A 23,999-nucleotide genomic window follows, 5' to 3' on the forward strand; every position below is an offset into this window, starting at 1 on the left:
TATGGAACACAACTACCCATTATCTTTTTTAATTCTAAAATAAATTTAAAATTTAAATAATAATAAATAAAAAAAGCCTCTCGCAGGCACGGAAGCGCGTGCAGAGAGACTAGTATATTAAATTAAAGAAGTTGGACAAAAAAAAAAGTAAAGAAACTAATTATATTTTATATATATATAAAAGGAAAAAAAAAGGCAAAACAACCTCTCCTTATGAAATTTCGTTGGCACAGGTCTGCATCTCCCTAAGAAAATAACTCTGCCGAAGAAATTTTGTCGGGAGAGATTTTAAAAAAAATAAATATAAACTCAGTATCTTTAGGTCAATAATTTACAAAAAAAATAAATTTTGTAATTAAATAATATCTTAGCCTGATTTAATTACTTTAATTAATAATTATGTTCTAACTATTATTTCTCTAGCAAATAATTAGTATTAAATATTTTAATTAACTTCATAAATGATATCACTTAATAAATAGTATTTAGTTTTTAATTTTTTTAAATAAAACTCTTAAATACTAATTATTTACTAAGTAAACAATAATTAAAACATAAGTAATAATTTAAGTAATTAAAAAAGAGAATTCAGATTATGGTATTTATAGAGTATAGCCGCCCGGCTATACTTTTAAAATAGTCTAATTAAAACATAAGTAATAATTTAAGTAATTAAGAAAGAGAATTCAGATTATGGTATTTATAGAGTATAGCCGCGCGGCTGTACGCTTTAAAATAAATAAATAAACAAATAAATTGGGCTGCCCAGGCGCTATGCGGGTCCTTTTAAAATTTTTTTTTTAAGTATAGCCGCGCGGCTATACTATCTAATGGTTTCTTTAAAAAAAAATTTATTTCTCCCTAATTTTCATCTATTAATAAGACTAATCTAAAGCATTATCCATTACTATTAGCCTATTACCCGAGCATTATCAAGACATAGATTGTGTGCAGCAATAGACATTACTTTCTCATGACAGTTCATCGCTCTCCAATTAGAATCCATCTGGGAGTACGAAGGATGAAGATCTAGGATTCATAAGTGAGTTCAGTTTTCATGAATATTGTACCATGTTCATTATAGTTAACATAATTTTTTTTGTATCAGCATTACTCGTTCATTCATGATATTTGTCTAGAGAATCTAATATACAACTTTTTTCAATGTGCAAATTTGGTTAATGAAAACAGAGATGTCTATCATAAAATTGGGACACTGAAGTAGTTCGAGTTCAGTTAATTGTCAGTAGTGATCAATATGACGTGGGTAGCCACTAACGCGAGAGAGAGAGAGAGAGAGACAGAGAGAGAGAGATATGCATGCAAAGTTTCTTCGCAAATTAAGACATGGACGGGGCAAAAAAGCACATTAGAGAATACAAGAAGTTGTGACATGAGTTTCTAGTTACTAGCTGTTCAATATTTTTGGCCACACGTCTAGCATGGCCATTGGCCACTAATTTATTTAAAAATGTTATGCTCAAGCAGACTGATAAGAGGCCAATTATATTCCAACGATTTTATGATATCAATACTAATTACAGCAGAATCAGAACTGGCAGAAGGTATCCATTCAGAAACCGACATGCAACATATATCATTTTAATGTTCCATCCAGCCCAGGAAAATATAAAAAGAAACATCTGCACCAACATACCTAGCCCTGTCGTGTTTGAATCTAGAACTTTTTCCTCAGACCATGACTTCCATCACTCCAGACCAGCTTAGTTTGGCTTCCGCTATCATTCATTGCAAAAGATAGTGTCTGCAGTTGATCAAGTGAATAAATAAATTAATTGATATCAGTATGAAACCATCAAAGACAGGAATGCCGTCTATGCAAGTGAATTATAATAAAACAAAATTCATACTATCAAAATGCCAAAAGGGATACTAGACAACCTTTCTCGCTCTCTTATCAGCAGGTGTCCGTGCGGTAAGAGGAGATGCTGAACCTTTTTCTTTCTTGGATGAGCTTGATGATTGTAAAGGTCGCTTCTGCCTCTTTGTTTCTGGTAATTTTCTCGGAGTGTTACCACCTTGGTACTTGAAAAACTCAATAATTGACGGACTTCTTCTCTTGGTAACTTTCGATACATTCCCTAAATAACCCAAACTTGGTCCAGATAAGTCACGTGGAAGGGACTGTTGACGCAACCTGCTCTTTTCCTTGATTCTGTTCAGAAACTCTATTGTCCAGGGAGTATTTTGTTGTGAATTGCCTAAACGGAGAGCATTTTTGAGTGGTGTTCCTCCATACTGTGATATATCATTCTCGTGGAGATGTAGCCCTTGGGATTTTCCACCGGACCTCTGCATAAAACTCTCCTCTAAGGGCTTGTTACGATGTCTCAATGAGAAAACATCGTGTTCAAGATCCGTATCTGAGTTATTGTTGGCTCCAACGTGCGAACTTTTTCTTGGGTCTTTTACAGAATGCCAAACAGTTGAACTTGAGTTGATTTCAGCAGCTGTTGGGAAAGTACGGTGACTGCTTGAATCAAATGACAATTTTCTCGCAGCTTTAGACTTCCTTGTGGAATCTATTTCCAACTCAGGCATCAAAGATGAGAATTTCATGGAGTTGGCAATGGAAGAAAATTCCTCATCTAATACAGGACTCTCTGTTAGGTCAATAACTTCCCCTCTTAGGTCCTCATGCAGAATCTCAGAGTTCTTCATGGTATTCAAATCAAATTTGTTCATGATAGGCATGTTTGATCGGTGTTTCTGGCCTGATAGCTTACCCTCCGAAGATAAACAAGACCTTTTTATCTCGTTTAATGACTGAGGCCCTTTGGCGATCTGAGAATCATATGTCTCAAGAACCCTAAAAGGACTCATCATCATATCCATATCCAAACCCTGTTCTTGATCAAGCAAATCATTCTGAGAGAACCTAGGCCTTCTGAACTCATCATGTCTTTTGGGGCTTTTTGACATACATGAATCAGGTAGCTTGGAAATTGTAGAAGGATCCAAGATGCCATCAGTGAATCGGTTTAACTGCTCCAGGTGCAATAAGCCATTCATTTGTATCTCATATTTGTCAGGGCTACCATTGTATTTTCGTCTCTTTCTGAATCTTCCTGAATCTGGACCTGAAGACACTGAAGAGGAGCAGTCTGTCATAATTGATTTAGAATCTTCCAGTTCACCATATTTGCATAAAGCACTGAATAGTGTGATACTTTCATCAGGAACTTGATATTTTTGGATTGCACAGATCCTGGTTTCATAGGACCATTCAAGAAACTCTTTGAGCAAGCCTCCTGAAGACAGTATTGCATGAGCTGTCAAGGAATTTACCGAAGGAAACTTGGTAAGGAATGATTCTGCCAGAGTTTCCGATTCAGGCATTCGAGGATATATCCACCTAGTCAACTTCGTGGCATATCCCATGCAGCTCAATATAATTTCATCAGTCAACTCAGATGAGTACGAGTTGAAAAGCTGCAAATCAATTCCCAGGCTTGCTGCGGCAGCATAAAGTCCATCTGAGGATTCCATTACAGTGGAAAGGAAGCTCTGTTCTCCCTCAAACACCTGTTAAAAGATAAAACACAAGAAAAAAAAGAATTTATATCACTTCAGTGCGGAAAAGTAAATCAACTAGAATCTAGAATCTAAGGATGCTAAAGTTGACTCATTTGCCTTATGAGCTAAGCAAGAAATAAAGATTTAGCAAAGCAAATAAAAAAGAGTAAAAACTGCAAAACATTGTAATGGTAACTACCATAATGGAGCCACTGAAAGTGAAACTCAGCAACGTCAAAACATTTGTGGCAATGTCTTCAATGCACAAAGGTAAGCATGAAGAAGCTTCATCAAGAGCAGTTGCTTTCTTTCCTATGTTTCTGCAATCATACCACACTAAACAAATTGCAGAACTGATTATAATATCCACAGGTAAATCTGAATCACGTTCTACAACTTGTGCCCCTTCTTTCTCCTTTGCAAGAATTTTTTGGTAGGTACTTCTTCTAGATACTATCATTTCCTTATCAAGATTTTGAGTGTTTACAATAATGACCATCCCAGGGAAAGACATCATGTTCTGTTGAGTATGCTCAGTGTCCATTGCAGATGGCATAGAAGGGTTGGGTAGGGGCATACTCCTAGCTTCTACTTCATTTGCTGCTTCTTTAGATCTCATATCATTCTTTTCCTCACCAGGAAAAATGTTCAAGAGTTCCTTTGACTTCTGATCATTTATATTCCCAACTGGAGCAGATGTAGAATGAGACTGTTCTCCCTGTGCAAACAGCTTGCGTTATTTGTAGAGTGGTAAGTTTGAATTAATAAGCTATCCATTCATGAAACAACAGATAAACAAGAGAGACAAATTCACATAAGTAACGAGTAATTGCAGGGAAAAACCTCGGTAAATGTAGCAGTGTTATCAACTTTGGTAACTGCACAATTGCTATTTTCACCAGTAGAGGCCTTCCGAGGATTCAAGAAAAAGTTAAAATCACTGAATTGGGACATAGACTCGAAAAACGATGTAGCCCTCTCAGCACTTCTTTTATCTATATCCTCTCCGTTTTTTGGCTGTGGAAAATTGTCGTCTGACAGTTTGGCTGAACCATCTCCAAGATGACCAGCAAGCATGGGAATGCCATCAGAAAGCAACTCCTGAATTTCTTTGTTTTCTTCTGTGTTTAACCCATCTACAGTATCATCGGAGAAAGCAAAGTCATACACCAACTTTCCTTCATCATAGGAATCCCAATCAAAACAGGTGCTGAGTGAACTCATGTCCTCCAACATTTTCTGATGGGAGGAATAAGTCTGAAAATTGCATTTATCTTTCTCGAGAAGATGCCAATCCAAGTAAATCCTATCTGAAGCAGATAGGGGCTGCGGTTTTAAGTCATTTAGTGTTTCCTCAATAACAACATATAATGAACTTATCTTTTCATGATCAGAGAGAACAGGTACAGGCAATGATTTGAATGTTTCATCAACCAGGGCTAGCTCATGACTGACAATTAAAGTACTGAAGTTCACGTCTCTGTTAAACATCCAGTGACACGTTTCTGGTTCATTTGCTGTTTGTGCAGTAAATAGGACTTCAAAATTCTGAGATGTGTCCAAATCAAGAATCTGAAATTCCTGAAAAACAACTGGGCTCATAGATTGAAAACAGGCACCTAAGGACACTCCTTGATATGCGATGTTTCCCTGAATCTGTGACATTTCCACCATGCTTAATAAGTCCATCTCAGGAGTAATGTCAAGGGACCCAACATCAGATCTAAGACACTGTTCTAATATCCCGTATTCCTTGGTACCCAAAAGCTCCTTGCCATTCAGGTTATCCTTTTGAGCCCAATGTTGGGGCTCAATATTTTCGAAAACAGAAGAAAGTTCATCCTCAACTGACAAACCTGTCAAAGTTTGCAGAGTTACCTCATTTGCTTCAAATAGAGGGAAAGTCTGATAAAAGTGCATTTGGTCCTTATAAGAACCATCATCTTCGAACAAATAAGCCTTTTGATCCATGGGATACTCTGAATGAAAGTCTTCAACTGTATGAACTGATTCATGAACTTCCCAAGGATACTCTATTGTAAGATTGAGCGTTTCCTGGAAGAAAAAGTCTACTTCATTAGCATCCCCCTCATAATATACAGTTAGGGATCAGAAACACATACCCTCAGACAAAATTTAATATCAGTACTTGTTAGCAATCAAGCTGACTAAGGAGAATACAACCTATAATTATTTCTAGATCCATCCCTTCCCTATCAAAGGGAAATTCCAAAAAATCAAATAAGTTTAAAAAACCTTAGAATCGCACTACCTAATATGACAATTATGAAAATAATTACGGTTATAATCATTACAACTGGCAAATATTATGTTTCACCATTAAAAATTTAATCACACATAAGACAGACAAGTCACTCAGGTTGGGAAGTGCCAGTGCTATTTATCCTGCATCAACTGATTGGAAAGACTGAAGCTTAGTACAATAGCAACTTATAACTGAATCATGAATTTTCAAGAGACATTTACTAGGTTAATTTGAGTCTCTTGAACTTCTGAAATAATCTGGATCTCCTCTTTCTCATAAATGTAAGCATTTTCCTGCACATAACAGACAAAAATATTATGTAAACATAGTAATTCTCATGTGGATGTGGAACCAAATTGTACATTACCAGATAGACATTCATTTTACCAAGAATACATCCAGCTCTTGTGTTTCAAATTGGAGTACGTTATACTTGATTGCATCTTTCTCTTCATCTGTTCTGCCATTATCCTTCTACAGTAACATAAGTTTGACTGTTCAGACCAGAACAAACATGATTACAGCTGTGAAATCTGAAAATGCCATTGTCATACTTTCCGAATTTCAATCTCCAGAGGACCGGAAGCAAAAGTGAGCTGATTCTCTAATTCCTTCTCCCTTTTGAGGACCTCGGCTTTCTGCAGAAGGTCACCACCAGAAACCAAAATATTATACGAATACCACTTAGCACAATTTTTACAGGTACTTTTGAATTGCTTCGAAATGTAATTACCAGAACTGCCTAAAATATAAGTTCAGTTTCAGAATTCATAATCTTCTATCAACTTTGACATCAAAGCAAGAGCTTCCCTATGAAGTTGTCAACTAGACAAACTGAAACCTTGAGTAAAAATAAAGGAGAGAAGAAAATATATACTTCGTGCAGTTAGCCTTCTTTTTAGATTTCCATACATCAAAAGTAAGACTAAAAATGAATAAAACAAAATATCTACGTAGCTTCTCATTGTCCCGTGGTATCCACATACTACATAGCGGAAAAATTGTACTCATGACAACATTTTGTAGCATAAGCAATGAGAAATTGAGAAACAAAAAAAACGATTTATAAATTTTCTTAGTTCTTAAATAATACTGTCAGCAACTAAAATCAATCAATCAGCAGTCGCTTCTTTAGTAATTTTCCTCTTTCTTTAAACGTTATTAGCAATTGCCATAATTAAATTTCAGAAAAATAGGAAAACAATTCAAGAGAATTATAGATTGAATTTTCCTATGTCCTCTTCTTCTAATACACAATACGCATAGCGGCCAAACAGAACCTATAAGTTAGATCGAATAATCATTCTCGTAACTCTTTTTTTCATTTGAAGAAGAAGAAGCATGACAATCCTATAATTGAAAGCTTCATCCACAGGCAATTTCAAAATTAACTACATTGTGAATACTCATCAAATTCCTAATCAGTTACCTCTGAAAACTGTAGCCCATGGCTTCCGGATCCGAAACTTCTAGAAGTTGGAGACGAAGGGGCAATCTCAAAGTCTGGAGCATCGAGATCGATACTCTGAGGAAGAACGTCGGAGAAGAACTTGGACAGAGCGGTTTCGATCGGTAACTGTTCGATTTGGAGCGAAAATTCGAGGACCGAGTCGAAGTGGAGGAAATGGAGGCCATTGAAGGTTGAGAGATGAGAGTGAGCGAGGTGAGGGATTGGGAGGTGAAGGAAGGTTAGGGTTTCTAGGGCTTGGATTGGAGTGACGGTGAAGTAGTCGATGTTGAGGTAGCGAGTTCGCATTTCAGCTTTCAAAATTTGAAAGCGAGAGAAACAACGGATTGGGTTTGGTTTTGGAATAATTAAATTTCGCGCTTTAAATTTCGGCCTCTAAAATTAATTAGGTTGGCGCGGTTTGTACTAACGTGCGCACTCCGTGGTTATATACAGGTCATACTTGGGTCCTCAAAATTTCAGGACCGACCTGTTTGTTCATGTCGGTACCTATCCACAATTTAAATGCCATAACCCAGTCCCAGTGTAATGTAATAAATCACTCATGGGATGACGGCTGGCTGGCAACTGTATAAGATTGTCCATCTGGCTGGCAACTGTATGAAATTGTCCATTACACAAAAGCAGTTCATGTGGCCTTAAAGCCACGTATAGCACATACCAGCTACGTGGCAGAAAACTGGACATTGTTGGTTATTTGGGACGTGTCTCTCTCAGAGAGCGCTAGAGTGTTGCATTGCAAAGGGGGCAGAACCCTCTGTTAAAGCACCCTCTATAAAGCTTTGGTTTCCCTCGTCTGTTTTTGCAACTCTGTTCTGCAACTTATTTGCAAAAGCACAACACAAAATCAGTTTTTTACTTGCGATTATTTCTAATATTTTCACAGAATTGAACAATGGATTCTCATATAGTTCATCCTCATGATCAGGAGTACAACAGGGACCCCCAACATCTTGGTACACACCAAGGTAAAAACCTCATTATCCTCCAAATGTTTGTCTTTTGTTTTTCTTTAATTTTTTCAAATGTCGGTTTGGTTTTCTATCTGTTAATGTGAGTATCTTTGTGCGGTTGGTTGAAGGCGAAGATGAGGATCACCATGAGAAGAAGTCGGTTTTGAAGAAGATGAAGGAGAAGGCAAAGAAGATAAAGGACACGCTCAAAAAGCCTGGCCATGGCCATGATCATCAGGAAGGTCATATCCCTGATGATCATGATCTGGATGAGGAGGAAGATGAAGAAGACGAAGACGCAGAAAAGCATGGTGCAACATGTAAGTTGCTTTGCGCTTGATTTCATTTCGACATATTAATGAATGATCAAGATTAAATAACCAAATTAGTCATATTATGTGCAGCAATTAAGAGCGGTGTTCCTGAGCAAGGAGACATTTTGAAGGTGCCTCTGGTCAAATTTGGAGACACCAAAGCCAAGCATGATGATCCTGTAGGGTCAAATCCGGAGAGGACCGACGTCAAAATTAGTGATCCCATGAGGGATTATGTGCAACCAGAACCAGGGGTGATGCTAATGCATGATGATGTTCTTGAGCCAATGGATTACAGTGGCTCGACAATGGGATCTGTTCTTGGTGAGCATGAAGAAATTTCAGGGCAACCCCATGTTAATTTTGGAAGAACATCAGAAATGGGGGGAGGACTTCATGCCCCACAGAATGCCCCTGTTTCTTCTTTGGGAGAGTACCAGTCCAAGGTCACTGACCCAAGCCAAACTTCTGCTCATGGGAAGGAAGGGCATTTAGGTCAATCCAGGGTGGACACCACCCCTGTTTCTTCTTTGGAAGAGTACAAGTCCAAGGTCACTGACCCAAGTCAAACTTTTGCTCATGGGAAGGAAGGGCATTTAGGTCAATCCAGGGTGGACACCACCCCTGTTTCTTCTTTGGAAGAGTACAAGTCCAAGGTCACTGACCCAAGTCAAACTTTTGCTCATGGGAAGGAAGGGCATTTAGGTCAATCCAGGGTGGACACCACCCCTGTTTCTTCTTTGGAAGAGTACAAGTCCAAGGTCACTGACCCAAGTCAAACTTTTGCTCATGGGAAGGAAGGGCATTTAGGTCAATCCAGGGTGGACACCACCCCTGTTTCTTCTTTGGAAGAGTACAAGTCCAAGGTCACTGACCCAAGTCAAACTTTTGCTCATGGGAAGGAAGGGCATTTAGGTCAATCCAGGGTGGACACCACCCCTGTTTCTTCTTTGGAAGAGTACAAGTCCAAGGTCACTGACCCAAGTCAAACTTTTGCTCATGGGAAGGAAGGGCATTTAGGTCAATCCGGGGTGGACACCGCCCCTGTTTCTTCTTTGGAAACTTTTGCTTCTGGGAACGAAGGGCATTTAGGGCAATCCAGGGTCAATTTGGAGCGACCAAGAGGATTGGAAGAGGATCCTTACCCACAGGCTTATACTCCTTCAAATTATCAGAACAAAGTCACTGATCCAACTAATGCAGGTAATTGTGGAATATTATATATTCTCTCTTTATCTTTTGCTACAAAATAATTTGTGATTCCATAACATGTGACAGGTGGTGAAGAAGTAGGAATTACACCAATTCTTCACTCCCTTGATAAGATGAATATCCATGATGGAACTGAGCAGAGCAGCTACACAGACAAAATTCCTTCTGCCCCATCTGCTATTGCTGACAAGGCAATCTCTGCAAAAAATGTTGTTGGTTCCAAGCTGGGATATGGGGGGAACAATGATCAACATGGAGATATTAAGCCTCAGGCTTGTACTGCTTCAAGTAATGCAGGTAAGTTCTATAGGACTAATAATGGCCCTTGTGGTTATGGCTTAATCTGTTTTAGACTAAGCTAAACATGTTTATGTTTTTGTTACTGCAAATCAATTTCTTATTTCCTGACATGGGCCTTCTGATTATGGCCTATTTGTTCTTAGACCAAGGACTTATTTCCTAACATGTGACAGGTGGTGGTGATGAACAAAAACCACACCAAAATCTGAGCACTGGAAGCCATGACCAGTTTTCTGCTGAGAGACCATCAAACCAGAGCAGCACCTATACTGAGAAAATTTCATCTGCCACATCTGCTATAGCCGACAAGGCAATATCTGCTAAGAACGTCGTCGCTTCCAAACTCGGGTATGGAGGGAACAATGATGATGATCATCATCAGGAGGTTACAGCAAAGCCTGGTGGATCAACGTCGCCTGAACCGCATGGCAAAGGAGTTTCACAAAGCAAAGCCGGCCTAGACAAAGGAGTTTCTGTGAAGGACTATTTTGCTGAGAAGTTGAAGCCTAGCGAGGAGGACAGGGCTCTTTCTGAGGTGATATCAGAAGCTCTGCATAAGCCCAAGGCAGAGGACTCTGCTCGGCCTTTGGGGAAGGTGACCGAGTCGGAGGAGGTGACGAGGCGCTTGGGTCCAGATTGTGGAATTGAGAGGGTTGAGCAATCTAGCTATGGGAAGATTGTTTCTGATGCGGTTAAAGGCGCTGTTGGTTCACTGTTTGGGAAAATTGATGAAAACCCTTCTTCTCAGCAGTCCACTGGTTCTTCAACCGGTAACAACTTGCGACATTTGTTCAAATTTAATCAGAAAATAATTAAATTTGGTTAGTTTGATAACAATATTGCCGTTCCATTTTGGTTGTTTTGTTGGCAGGTGGTACAGATGGTTTCTCTAGTTCCGGAAGTGGGACAGCAGAGCACCCAGGTCTTCAGGGGTCGGGCAACTGAATGGAAGTTTGTGTTGGTGAATAAATTAATCCGAGACCAGACCAGAGAGATGGGATTGTTTGAAGTTTGTTTTTGTGTGCGGTGTTATAATAGTGTTTGACAACCGACAAGGATTATGTGTTGCTGATAGTGAATTCCAACGTTTCAAAATGTTTGCCGTGCGTATAATATATATGATGAAAACAGGGGGGCAATCTGTTTCAGTTTCAACGTAGAGATGTTCCAGAATATGATTTGTGCAGTTCGTCAAATATTTGGGTCATTCTGTTTTATTATTTTGCAATAAAATGACAAAATGTTCCAGAATATGATTTGTGCAGTTCGTCAAATATTTGGGTCATTCTGTTTTATTATTTTGCAATAAAATGACAAAATTCCCTCCTTTTCTGAGCAGCCAAACACTCAAAAACATCAATACCCCCAACAAACGAAGCTAGCTACAACACCTACACATAAAATTTCTTCAAACAGAATACATAAATCGAAGTGTTACCTAATCAATCAGGAAAGATGAAATATGTGCTTAACTTATATAACAGGATGAATTGTGTGAAAGTAAAGTGGTCTACTATCGAGGAAATGATCAATATAGACTATAGATTATCTACTTGGGTATATTACAACTGATCAATGTCACCTAAACCGACATGAGATTATCAATTAATACAAAATAAATAATGAGCATATCATCGTTACAATCTAATTTTCTACAAATTTTTCTTTTTACTTTTGATATGAGATATTGGGAAGGAGAACTTGGATGCATGATAAATACTTTAAACCACTTTAGTTATAAATTCCTTACATTTTATAAAATAAAAATCACAAAGAGAAAATACAAAAGTAAAATTTAGCCTAGTATTTAGTTTAAACTAGCCTCTCTGCGTGCCCTTCCGCGCATGTGAGAGGATTTTTTTTTTAATAATTAAATTTATTTTAGAATTAAAATATATAATAAATAGTTGTGTTTCATAAAAGTAGAATTCATTATCTGATTTTTCTTTTAATTTTAATTTTAATTTTTTTAATATAAAAATGTGAATTTACTATATTATTTTTATTATTTAATTAATAATTTTAATTCTTAATGTTTGGATCAACAAGAATATTTTCATGTTTTACCATTTTCTTCTTTTTGCTTTATAGATATATATATATATATATATATATAAATTAAAGGTAAAACTAGTCGTGATTAAACAAAAAATCAAAAAACAACCCTCTCTTTACAAGCGTGTCGTATGGTAAGTGGAGCTTCACAGGCTGACTCTACTATCGGAACAGAGAATCCGTTTCCTCTCCCCCTCGCTCAAAGGGGGTTTTCTCTCCTCCAGCTTCAATAGTTGAATTCCTCACTTGCGACAGCTAAAACCCTGGCGGAACTTCAGAGACAAGCTTCAAGAGACTGATATCGCCTTTATCAGATTGCTTAATTCCAGGTAACTCAAAGTCCTCCTTCGTCTTCTTTCACACTTTGGAGATAGGCAGCTCAATGAACTGCCTCTGCTCGATTCACTACTGTTTGCGCAATTTGATCCCTCCAGTTTAATGGGCATCCATCAATTTGAGAATTCACAGCTTTTAAAGTTCTGCGTCCTTTTAATTATCGTTTTATTGGTGTGTTTCTTGGATTTATTAAGTACTGTAAGGTTGCAGAGATAATGGGTACCAACCATGAACTGTATATCTCTGTTTGGTCCAAGGGTTATTCAAAAGATTTCGTGTTATTTTGTCGTAGCACGAAAATTAAGTGATGGATGCTTTGGTGGGAATAAAGGGGATAATGGGCATGAGTTTATAGAGGAACCCTTGAAGAGAATATGGCGAAGTTCGGATTTTGATTCAGTTTTAGATGAGAAACAGAATGTTCATGAGTATGAGAACCGTCCACGGGAGTATTTCTCACTGAGACGGAGTTTTTTCGAGAATGCGAAGATTCATACCAGGAGGGTTCTTGAAGTTCTTCAACAAGATGGCCCTGGGTTTGATACAAAAGCGGCTTTGGATGAGTTGCATATAGAGGTTTCAGGGCTTCTTGTGAGGGAAGTTCTCTTCAAAATTTTGAAACAAGTAAATTATGCGAGTAAAATGCGGTGTGCAAAGTTGGGGTATAAGTTTTTTGTGTGGTCTGGCCAGCTTGAAAATTACAGGCACACAGCAAACACATATCATTTAATGATGAAGATATTTGCAGATTGTGAGGAGTTTAAAGCAATGTGGAGGCTAGTTGATGAGATGATTGAGAAAGGGTATCCAACTACAGCACAAACGTTCAACATTTTGATACGCACTTGTGGCGAGGCAGGCTTAGCTAAGAAAGTTGTGGAAAGATTCATCAAATCGAAGACATTTAACTATAGGCCATTTAAACACTCATACAATGCAATTTTGCACTCCCTTGTTGTGGTGAAGCAGTACAAGTTGATTGAGTGGGTATATCAACAGATGTTGGCAGACGGTCACTGCACAGATATTCTAACTTACAATGTTATGATGTATGCAAAATATAGATTGGGGAAGCTGGATCAATTTCACAGACTCATTGAAGAAATGGGCAGGAGTGGATTCGCTCCAGATTTGCATACTTACAATATTCTTCTTCATGTCCTTGGTAAGGGAGACAAGCCACTTGCCGCGCTTAATCTTTTGAACCACATGAAGGAAGTTGGTTTAGATCCAAGTGTTCTTCACTTCACAACATTGATAGATGGACTAAGCAGGTCTGGAAATTTGGATGCCTGCAAGTATTTTTTTGATGAGATGATAAAGCATGAGTGCTTTCCTGATGTTGTTTGTTATACTGTAATGATATCGGGGTATATTGTGGCTGGGGAGCTTGAGAAGGCTCAAGGGGTGTTTGATGAGATGATCCCTAATGGGCAGCTTCCAAATGTATTTACATACAATGCTATGATTCGTGGCCTTTGTATGGCAGGAAAGTTTGAGGAAGCATGCTCCATGCTTAAGGATATGGAATCTAGAGGCTGCAATCCGAATTTCACCGTATACAGCACCCTAGTAAGTTATTTGCGAAATGCTGGGAAGCTTGCCAAAGCTCATGAAGTAATAACACATATGGTGGAGAAGGGGCAGTATACCCATCTACTTTCGAAGTTCAAGGGATATAGGAGATGTTGAAGCCGTAGATTCTGGTATTTGCAGTGTTTACTTGCAATCTCATAAGAAGAAACTAATTGATCCAGGTCAGTTAACATTATGTAGCTCCTGGCTATCTCAGTTTGACCTTGTACCTACAGATAAAGAAACTGATTCCTCCAGGGACCAGGTAACATTATGCAGCTCCTGGCTCTCTCAGTTACACGATGTACCCACAACTTGTTTCTATTGTCTCGGAAGGACAAAAGTAAAGTATGCACAAGTTATTTTTTCTTCGTATTTTTGTAGCGCGAACAGTTTGTCCATGTGTTCTTCCCCCGCATACAGAAATGTCAGTATTGTTTTTATGGTCTTGTGAATTCAAAAGAACTAAATAGAGTACCAGACTGGTTTCACTTAGTCTAATGAAACATACATTATAGGTGCACATATGCATAGCTACATACACATGTGTTTTTAGTCATATGAAGCAATAAATGGACAGTCCGTTATGTGTTTATGATCATACGAGTAAATTGGGTTTTGTTGCTTTCTCACACATATTGATATCAGATATGACCTCTGCATTTAACCAAAAACATTTTCTATTTCCTGCAATCGTCACAGTTATATAATACAAAAACTGAAATAATCACCTCTTTTTGGGCTACTTTTTATATTTTAATTTGGTTTCAAATGGGTTTTGCTGGACAAGATGTTTCCCATTCAAACATGCGGTCGATATTTTATGTTGAAAAAGCAAGAATCACAAGCATTTGGCCTAACAAGGACAAATGAATACAAGCCTATAACAGTAGTGTTGTTGATCCCTTTTTCATTTCCCACTAATTTTCTCTACTTAATATATAATCGAGTGTTTTTTGGGGGTGTCAAATTTAAATCAAACACGGCAAACAGACCACAAAGGCACGGGACATGATTCAGCACACCCATCTTTCAACAATTAAAAATTATATTGAAAAAAGAAGAACCAATCAAATTCATGCCAGTCACTCTCTCAAATTCTGAATGGAACGATTATTTTTGTATTTATGTAATTCCATTTTCAAGCGAGTGCATTGCAATTTGCATGAGGCATGTCTATATCTTGGCTTTAGTAGGCGCCACAAAATATGATGCCATTGCCATCCAACAACAATATAATATTCTGTGCGCTTTTTTCTTCATTTCAAAGATGACAAAATCGACGATCTTATCACCTCCTCTCCTCACCACCACCAAAGCCAATTTGCTTCTCAATCTCTCAACACTTGCAAATTACATCCATTTGCACTTTTTTTTTTTCTTAATTACTTCGCCAATAAATTTAAATAAACTCATACACTGCCCATACATCATAGAAAACTTACTGCTTTCCTTCTTGCAAGTAGGAGAAAATTTACCATGAGAGAGATGAAAAAAAAACTTGGCCTTTTCATCTTGGCCTTTTCATTTTTTCTCCTCCTTCTTCTCCTCCTTCTTCTCTTCTTTCTTTTCCTCTTTTTTCTCCTCTTTCTTCTCTTCCTTTTTCTCTTCCTTGGCTGGGCCAACTGATATTATGTCCACTTTCCCTACCTTCTTTAACTTCTTCACCACTGCCACTGGATCCATCATCCCTACCACTGTTAGCTTTTGGTCCTTTAGATCTGCTGCTATTGAATCAATCCCTGTTCATCAAATCACCAAAAGATTTCAAGCAAAGAAAACAGAGACAGTGGCTAAAACGATGATCTATTTCACATGCAACAGCTGGGACAAGAAGTTCTTTTTGGATATTGAAGATGTTAACAAGACTTTGGGAAGGAAAAAAGGAAAGAAAGAAAGAAAGAAATACCAAATATATCAGCGGCAGCTTCAATGGCCTTCTGCTTTGTTTTGTCATCAGTCATAGTCATGACCTTGAGGACCACCTTCTGCTACAAAGTTTACACGAAAAATTAAACAAGGGTTATAGTATATGTTCTATGGTACATAGATTTTACAACACTGTAAGCATGAAGGATTTAAACTAAATTATTGAATCGAAAAGGGCATGTTAGAGTTGGAAAAGCACCTGAGCCATATTTTTCTAAGAGCAAGAATGTGAGAGCACAAATAAAAAGGAGAGAGAGAGAGAGAGAGAGAGAGAGAGAGAATGAAACCACGAGCAATATTGTTGGTTTTGTGGCCTTTATAAAGGGTGAAAAATTGTGAGGTGCAACTGGGCTTGAACTTGGGTTTGGGTTTGGGTTTGGGTTTGGGTGGGTCCTGACTCTTGAATTTGATAGCAAATCGTTTTACCACCTTTTGATGAATGTTTAGTAGGAGGAATAATTTTCTTTCACCTGGGTTAGGTAAATCTTTTACTTACGGAATGTTTGGTCTAAATTGCCAACAATGAATGAACATGCAAATGCCAATTGATGTGAAGAATTAGTTACGTAGGCTCTTGGAACGCATTTTCCAAACTCTAGATTTCCTCCCACGGCCGCGTGTGAGGTGTGAGGTGTCAAGAAGATGAAATGTCATATCAAATTCCATTTTGAGGCTTTACCTGTTTAATTAGGGTTGATATCACAGAACAATAGTTGCTGCTTTGGTTGGGACAACTTGCCTGCCCTGGCTGGGCTACCTATCCTATAGGAAAGGAGGCTTCCTTTTTCAAGATCCTATTCAATTCGAAAAAGATGTAACGCAAACTTTCTTCACATTTGAAAACTGCAGCATACACTAAAAAAGCAGGCTACATGTGACTTTAATTGAATGTTTGATCTCTGAGAAATAAAAAAGAAGATATATTTAGTCATCTACTTATTCTAACACTAAAATTATAAATAAATCACACACCATTTAATTTTTATAAATATACCAAAAAAAATCCAAAATATGACAGCTGCACCTACTGAATTTAATTTTTGATTATTAAATTATTTTGATGTCCTATTTAGTGCTTTTTCATGAGGTTTTAGAATTGAGTTTATTTTAAGAAATCAATGGGGGTTTTGTAATTTAAAATAAGTTAAAACCCTTTTTGTTATGTTATAAATGAGTTTTGGGTGTGTTTCTAAAATCTATTTCATATAGGGATTTTTTTATAAATAATTTGGACTCCTATATTGGGTATAATAATGAATCTTCCAAAAAAGAAAGCCATAATTGAATGTACTTTCAAAGGAGATGAAGATATTTTGAAAGCAAAGGCAGTGAGTGGTGATGAAATGATGATGGCAGGAGGAAGAATTCAATTTTTGATCAAACTATTTCCTACTTTTGAATCCTCAATTTTTTTCATGGAACTTTTTGGAATATGTTTTTCTAAGCAATGACTTAATTAATTTAGTAAGCTAAACTCTCTGCCTCCTCCCAAGTGCACCCGGGTTATATTCACATAAAAAAATAAAAAAAAGCTTAAGTCCGTGACTTCTTCATGAAGATATGACATCCCCATATTGAATTTTAAATTTTCCAAAAAAGGTGTTAAATGCTTCAATTTCCAAACCCTAAACTTTTGAGATGCACTTAATCAAAATTAGGTGCTTTATTAAGACGGAGCAAGCAACCAATTAGTTTTCTTCCATTGACCACTTTGCATAACATCTTTTTGTATCCAAAAAATAAAATAAAATAGGCTACTATTTTACGAATAGAACCAAACCAATTCATATTTCCTCACAATAATTCAATCTTTCCGAAATACAAAACTTGCTTATGCTTCTTAACTACGTTCTTGTAGAAAATGAACAACTCAACCATATCAAAGCACGAGACTAAAGATAAGAAGCAACAAAAAGGAGCTCAAAAACAGGTACAAAATTACAAGATAACAAATTAAAGATTAACAATAAGAACTGCTCAAAATTGAAACAATTAATCACATGATGGAGCAGGCATGTGGATTGTCGTCGCTAAAAAGCGAAGCAATGGCCTCATCGGATGCCACGGCGACCGAATAAACTGATGGAGTGTGGAAGAAGGTGTGTACGCCGGTGGTGGTTTCATTTTTGTACGTGTCATAATAATGGTTGACAATGTAGGCAGGGTACTTGTAAAATGAGGCAAAATGAGAGTATCCAGGAAAGGGCCATGGCTCTGCTGCTTTTCCAGCTCGCTTAATTGCCTTCACCACTTTCTTTTCCTCCAACCCATACCCTCTCACAATTATCTTCTGGATCTCCATTTCTATTTCCACCTCCTCCACACCTATTAAAAATGAAAATTACATTTGTCAAAAGTAATTAAAAAACCCTGATTTGGGTTGAACTTTGGGCTCCTTATTCATATCTCCTGAGGGGCTGAATCAGCTTGCTTCAAGCCCAAAAGTGTTGGGTCGATTGTTGTAGGCCTAGACCTCAGCATGACTGGGCCCACCCACAACCCAAAGAAACTGGGATTGACAAGGAAGAGCATGCGCAGCAGCATGAACTCACAATTTTCTTTCCTTAATTCCCAGTTCAATTGCATTTTGCAAAATGCAGTGAAATGAGTTATATGCCAACTCAAAATAAGTCATTCCTTCTGTAGTTAATTTGTTCCAGAAATATATATACACACATAAATAAGGATGTATTGTAAGTAAGTACCTTTGAGTTTGAAGAGAGCTTTCTTTACCTTGGAAGCACATCCTTCACAATCAAGGTTTGGAACTCTCACCTCCACAATCTGCAAAATCTCCGCATTGTCAATATATTTTCTTATTTCCACAGTGAGTGCTTTGTGTGTTTGTGCAAGAGAAGAGAGGGAAAGAGAAACTTACAGACATGCTTCTGGTAGCTTCAAGATGAATACAAATACAATGAAATGAAGGTAGCAAGAGACCTATAGAGAGGAGAGGGCTTCTGACTTATATATGCATATTGGGTTTTGAGAATAATGTTGGAGAGGTAGAATGAGAAAGAGGGTTCACGCGTGGAATGGGAAGGCGTGATTTTGTGCTAGCTAGCTCAAACCCCGAAGCTAATCCTCTCGCTCCTGCTCTCTCTCTCTCTCTCTCTCTCTCTCTTCTGTGTCACTTTAATAACACAAACACAGTCCAGTCCACTGTGCATTTTCAATTTCTTTCCACTTGCCAAAACTACACGCTCCACAGGAAGGAATGATGGAGGACACTAATCAAAACCATCATTTTATCCCCCATTTGTATATGGCATTGGCATGGCATGTAGGACCTCACACACTTAATCAAAACCACCAAGTGGTCCAAGACTACTTGATTAATTTGTTGATTTCCAATGCTTCGCATTTGATGGGCATTAACATAATAATAACATGCATGTCTCTGTTTTACTTGATTGGTGATTTTATTTTAACAAAGAGAAAGGTATTTATGAGTTATACACATCAAGGTCAAGTCCATGTCTCAAATAAGCTCTGAAGCTCATCAGTAGCTTTTGTTGTTCTGTCTAGCTTCAAGGTTTGTACAGAACATAACAGAACTCTGCATCAGCTTTAACACTTTGAAAAGAATTTCAGAACAGAACAGAATCTGCAGCTTTAAAGTTTTAGCTTGGAAAAAATAACATTAAACATGAACCACTTCCTAGAACAATATGCTGGTGAATTCATGAGGTAAAGAAGAATACACAGTAGGTTACGTTGGAATTGCAAGATTTCTGATGATGATGATGATGACAAATATTCTCTTGTGTGTTCTGTCGGATTCATTCTGGCATCGCTTTCAATATTTGAATTTTGGTGTGACATAACATTGTCATTATTTGTAACGCTTCTTTTGGAGCATAATGATCGTGAAAAATTTAAGGTGCATGCTATTTCTGTCAAACATAGCAAAGATGATAATTAGGTGCCTTCCTTTCTTCCGCGAAACTTTTGGTTTTAAGGGGCCCAAGTTACCAACAAATATAAGCATAATTCCTCAAAGGCTTGTGAATTCATGTACATATATGGTGGATCGATCCAAGTCCAACACTTTCCACTTTAAAGACTTTTCGAAGCAACCAAAAGGCCCATAACGTCAACTGTATCAAGTCCGTTTTCATTTATACAATAAATAAAGGATCATAAATAAATTCCAAAAGCAGCAGCAAATCCATGATGAAACAAATGCTAAATGGTAACTCGCACTTTTGTTTGGATTTGAAAATTTGCAATGTCTTTTCAACTTTTCAGGCAAATTAGCTTTGTCGTGTAGCCATCCTATCTATACTAAAAAAATTAAGAAGTTAACATTCTCACGATACGAGATTCCACCTTCAAAAAAGCCTCTACTTTGTAAACTCTATTGACTATTCATTGTTCCCAACTCCCCACCTGTTGGCTCACTTCTCTCATCTATCTCTGACTTTCTTTGTCCCCTCCATTTCCTTTCCGATCTAACCAGCTTTTTTTTACCTCATTTTTTTTGTCATTACAGTCTCCATCTCCGATCCATTATTAGTCCTTACCAGATTTATTACCTACCTAAACAATCCTTTTCATCAGCTTATTTTATTAGGCAACAAGCTCTGTCCACGATCTATATCTCAGATCCTAGATTCTTAGTCTATAGCTTCTCCTACTACGACTACGACTACTACTACTACTACTACTTCTTCTTCTTCTTCTTGTATTAATTCAAATTTCAAACTGAATTAACCAAGAAAGCCTCAACCTTTTCATCAGCTTCAGAACAAATGCGCCAACTTGTTCTGCTTCATAGAGCCTCAACCAGCCAAAACTGAAGCCAACCCATTTGAGGAAACAAGCACCACTACTTACCCAGTTGATCAAATCCATGGAATTTGGTTTCTAACAGTGAAATCAGAACCATTGCTGTCTGAGAAGAAGGGGGCAAAAAGTAGTTAATACAAGAAGAGACATAAGATGAGAGAGAACGAGAATATGCAGAGGCTCCAGAGCCAAAGGTGCTACTTGTATGGTCCTTTCGCAGACACCATCTTAATGTTACGGCCATTTATGAAGTCACCTGCCAGATTTTCTGCCGTCTTCGTCCTCCTCTTCCTCCTCTTCGGTGCTTTCGTCTGCACGCGCCTTCTCAACTCCCCTGTAAGTCTCTTGCCTACCACTCTAGTTGACAAGACACCCCCCGTTTCCAATATTCCTTTTTTCTTTTTCTTTTTAAAAGATATAAAGATATATGTTTTTTTTCTTGTCTTTTAAGTTTTAATTATTTTTTGAAATGGTGGGGATGTCTAGAACCATAAAGAAGGTACACGGCAAACGACGTTCGTCAAAACGGCATGAATCCATGTCGTTTCCATGAGAGTATAATAATATTCTTAGGCGTAACATTTGCCGTGACTGTCGGTTAACTTTTTCCGGCAGGGCATCATTAATGAGCCACATGTAGTGTTGACTACGTAGCACGTAACACGTAGAGTAGGCTTTCTCTTAACGAAAAAGGAAATTCGAATTTTGATGCAAGGCTACTGATTTTTTGGTCTAACCGACCGACCTAAACTAGTTTTTGTTTTTCAAATGACGTTAAATGTGCAATGAAATTTATGAAAATATACTGAATATAGAATTTCGTATCGTATATACTATTGGGCCGTTAATATTGACACTGAGTTTTTTTTTTTTGTAAACCGTGTGCTTCGTGTCACAAACCCAGATTCTAGTGGATACTTCAGCCGAAGAACCAATAATTACCACCAGAACATCCCAAAAACACCCTCGTGAGATCCCACTCAACTGCACTGCTTACGACCTCGCACGAACCTGCCCGTCAAACTACCCTACTAGTACTACTATCACCTCCCACCCGGAGCAAGATCCTGACCGTCCATTACCACCCACGTGTCCAGAATACTTCCGCTGGATACACGAGGACCTCAGGCCATGGGCCCATACGGGGATCACGAGAGACATGATACAGCGAGCCAAGCGCACGGCCAATTTCAAGTTGGTGATTGTAAATGGGAAAGCTTACGTGGAGAAGTATCAGAAGTCGTTTCAGACCAGAGACGTTTTTACAATGTGGGGGATCCTACAGTTGTTACGGAGGTATCCAGGACAGGTGCCTGATTTGGAGCTCATGTTTGACTGCGTTGACTGGCCTGTGATTTCATCAAACGATTATAGTGGGCCCAATGCCACGGCCCCACCACCGTTGTTCCGCTACTGTGGGGATGACAACTCACTCGATATTGTCTTCCCTGATTGGTCCTTTTGGGGATGGTAAGATTACTCACCTTTATTTTTATTTATTTATTTGCCATTTTCGTTGAAATCATAATTCATGACATTAAATCAATAATGTTTTGATTGAACGAAGCCATGGTTGATGGTCCAAAAAATGAATTTGGCATTGTTAAATTTGCATATAAATTTGTCAGGTTTCTTAAGAAATTGCATACTTGGCTTCTTCCTTGTGCAGGGCTGAGATCAATATAAAGCCATGGGAGGTTTTGTTAAAGGACCTAGAGGAAGGCAACAAGAGGAAGAGGTGGATAGACAGAGCACCTTATGCTTATTGGAAGGGAAATCCATCTGTTGCTGCAACCAGGCAAGATCTCCTCAAATGTAATGTTTCTGACCAACAGGACTGGAACGCTCGCGTTTACGCTCAGGTACTGTACCATTACCCTTTATGCATTCCAATTGCAAGTCCAATGTATGTTGTAAAAATGCAGAATCTGAGAATGTCATTGAAAACCACTTGCAGGATTGGTTACGAGAATCAAGCGAAGGGTACAAGCAATCGGATTTGGCAAGCCAATGCGTTGATAGGTAGAAACATTTCCCACTATCCCCAGTGTTCTTGGTTTAATCATTTTTAATGTGTCCCTAATGTCCTGACGTAGGTTATTCCATGAACAATCATTGCAGGTATAAGATCTACATAGAAGGGTCTGCTTGGTCTGTCAGTGATAAGTACATTCTTGCATGTGATTCTGTCACCTTAATTGTTAAACCCCGCTACTACGATTTCTTCACGAGAAGTTTGATGCCAGTGCACCACTACTGGCCCATAAAGGATGATGACAAGTGCAGATCCATTAAGTTTGCTGTTGATTGGGGCAACAGCCACAAGCAAAAGGTAATATGATTTGTTAGGCTTCCATCACTAATTTTTCTTATGTGTCTTAAGACTTTTAGCTAAAACATTCTTTAACTTGTCATTATCACCTAATTTTGACTATTTTTTAAGTGTGGCATACATGCTGTTATTTCCAGAAATCATCGTAGAGGGATGGACTTGGAAACCTTATCATTCCTCATATGAAATTTTTGTCTCGAGTTCATTGGAATTTCATCTTTCCAGTCATCTGGTCATCTCAGTTTATCTTTAGCTTTTGATAACTATGCTGGCCATTTACCGTACTTTCACTACTACTTACGATTGAGTTTTCACATGAAAAAGGACAGAAGCTGATCAGGAAATAATGGAGTAACTAACCTCACTTTTCTATATTCTTTTTTTCTAATTGCATTGCTTTTTCATCGATTGCATTAGGCACAAGCCATTGGAAAGGCAGCAAGTAAATTAATTCAAGAGGAGTTGAAGATGGACTATGTCTATGACTACATGTTTCATCTTCTGAATGAATACGCAAAGCTCTTACAATTCAAGCCAACCATACCTCAAAAAGCTATTGAGCTCTGCTCAGAGGCGATGGCTTGCCAAGCGCAAGGAACAGAGAAGAAATTTATGATGGAATCTATGGTGAAGGGTCCTGCAGTCAGTAATCCATGCACTATGCCTCCTCCATACGGTCCAGCATCTCTTTTTGCAGTGCTTAGGAGAAATGCAAATTCAATTAAACAAGTAGAAACATGGGAGAAGAAATACTGGGAGAATCAGAGTAAGCAATCGTAAATAGGGTAATATATATATCGATGTATACAGATGAATTAGCGTTGAGCTCTTACAGCTCGGAGTATTATTATTAGCAGAAAGATTTTCCCCTAAACAAGTATATCACAATTAAATAATCAACATTGGTTGAAGTTTTTGAGTCGTGCTTTTT

General features: G+C 38.0%; 7 protein-coding genes across 11 annotated transcripts; 3 read left to right on the forward strand and 4 right to left on the reverse strand.

Annotated features, from left to right (window-relative positions):
- Nucleotides 1–1,352: 1,352 nt before the first annotated feature.
- LOC117618443 (protein SHORTAGE IN CHIASMATA 1) lies at nt 1,353–6,349 on the reverse strand. The gene is made up of 7 exons (XM_034348010.1): nt 6,326–6,349; nt 6,191–6,277; nt 6,019–6,096; nt 4,381–5,592; nt 3,737–4,255; nt 1,903–3,546; nt 1,353–1,765 (listed from the first exon to the last, which is right to left on the reverse strand). Exons 1-7 carry the CDS (start codon nt 6,347–6,349, stop codon nt 1,679–1,681), a joined length of 3,651 nt encoding a protein of 1,216 aa, XP_034203901.1. The 3' UTR covers nt 1,353–1,678.
- Nucleotides 5,853–7,563, reverse strand: LOC117619044 (protein SHORTAGE IN CHIASMATA 1-like). The gene is made up of 2 exons (XM_034348864.1): nt 7,233–7,563; nt 5,853–6,441 (listed from the first exon to the last, which is right to left on the reverse strand). The coding sequence occupies exons 1-2, from the start codon at nt 7,557–7,559 to the stop codon at nt 6,352–6,354; spliced, it is 417 nt and encodes a 138-aa protein (XP_034204755.1). The 5' UTR covers nt 7,560–7,563; the 3' UTR covers nt 5,853–6,351.
- A 497-nt stretch (nt 7,564–8,060) lies between these two features.
- Nucleotides 8,061–11,257, forward strand: LOC117619405 (low-temperature-induced 65 kDa protein-like). 3 transcript variants are annotated; one of them, XM_034349353.1, is made up of 7 exons: nt 8,062–8,239; nt 8,353–8,544; nt 8,629–9,453; nt 9,559–9,741; nt 9,817–10,049; nt 10,223–10,820; nt 10,922–11,257. In XM_034349353.1, the coding sequence occupies exons 1-7, from the start codon at nt 8,167–8,169 to the stop codon at nt 10,993–10,995; spliced, it is 2,178 nt and encodes a 725-aa protein (XP_034205244.1). In that variant the 5' UTR covers nt 8,062–8,166; the 3' UTR covers nt 10,996–11,257. The 3 variants fall into 3 exon arrangements, with proteins under 3 accessions (XP_034205242.1, XP_034205244.1, XP_034205243.1); XM_034349352.1 differs by having other exon boundaries at nt 8,629–9,031; nt 9,119–9,741; XM_034349351.1 differs by having other exon boundaries at nt 8,061–8,239; nt 8,629–9,741; nt 9,817–10,047; nt 10,224–10,820.
- A 994-nt stretch (nt 11,258–12,251) lies between these two features.
- LOC117618845 (pentatricopeptide repeat-containing protein At3g60050-like) lies at nt 12,252–14,611 on the forward strand. The gene has a single exon (XM_034348591.1). The coding sequence runs from the start codon at nt 12,670–12,672 to the stop codon at nt 14,131–14,133; it is 1,464 nt and encodes a 487-aa protein (XP_034204482.1). The 5' UTR covers nt 12,252–12,669; the 3' UTR covers nt 14,134–14,611.
- A 503-nt stretch (nt 14,612–15,114) lies between these two features.
- Nucleotides 15,115–16,228, reverse strand: LOC117618908 (heavy metal-associated isoprenylated plant protein 39). Of its 2 annotated transcripts, none has more exons than XM_034348674.1 (3): nt 16,145–16,225; nt 15,926–16,007; nt 15,115–15,758 (listed from the first exon to the last, which is right to left on the reverse strand). In XM_034348674.1, the coding sequence occupies exons 1-3, from the start codon at nt 16,151–16,153 to the stop codon at nt 15,541–15,543; spliced, it is 309 nt and encodes a 102-aa protein (XP_034204565.1). In that variant the 5' UTR covers nt 16,154–16,225; the 3' UTR covers nt 15,115–15,540. The 2 variants fall into 2 exon arrangements, with proteins under 2 accessions (XP_034204565.1, XP_034204566.1); XM_034348675.1 differs by having other exon boundaries at nt 15,398–15,758; nt 15,926–16,004; nt 16,145–16,228.
- A 1,581-nt stretch (nt 16,229–17,809) lies between these two features.
- Nucleotides 17,810–18,908, reverse strand: LOC117619831 (heavy metal-associated isoprenylated plant protein 31). Of its 2 annotated transcripts, none has more exons than XM_034349874.1 (3): nt 18,824–18,908; nt 18,651–18,729; nt 17,810–18,270 (listed from the first exon to the last, which is right to left on the reverse strand). In XM_034349874.1, exons 1-3 carry the CDS (start codon nt 18,827–18,829, stop codon nt 17,942–17,944), a joined length of 414 nt encoding a protein of 137 aa, XP_034205765.1. In that variant the 5' UTR covers nt 18,830–18,908; the 3' UTR covers nt 17,810–17,941. The 2 variants fall into 2 exon arrangements, with proteins under 2 accessions (XP_034205765.1, XP_034205767.1); XM_034349876.1 differs by having other exon boundaries at nt 18,679–18,729; nt 18,824–18,858.
- A 1,372-nt stretch (nt 18,909–20,280) lies between these two features.
- Nucleotides 20,281–23,979, forward strand: LOC117620101 (O-glucosyltransferase rumi homolog). Its single transcript, XM_034350206.1, has 6 exons — nt 20,281–21,072; nt 21,641–22,206; nt 22,406–22,598; nt 22,694–22,758; nt 22,858–23,068; nt 23,486–23,979. The coding sequence occupies exons 1-6, from the start codon at nt 20,890–20,892 to the stop codon at nt 23,846–23,848; spliced, it is 1,581 nt and encodes a 526-aa protein (XP_034206097.1). The 5' UTR covers nt 20,281–20,889; the 3' UTR covers nt 23,849–23,979.
- The last annotated feature ends 20 nt before the right edge of the window (nt 23,980–23,999 follow it).

Source organism: Prunus dulcis, chromosome 2, assembly GCF_902201215.1.
Source record: "Prunus dulcis chromosome 2, ALMONDv2, whole genome shotgun sequence".
Taxonomy (NCBI): domain Eukaryota; kingdom Viridiplantae; phylum Streptophyta; class Magnoliopsida; order Rosales; family Rosaceae; genus Prunus; species Prunus dulcis.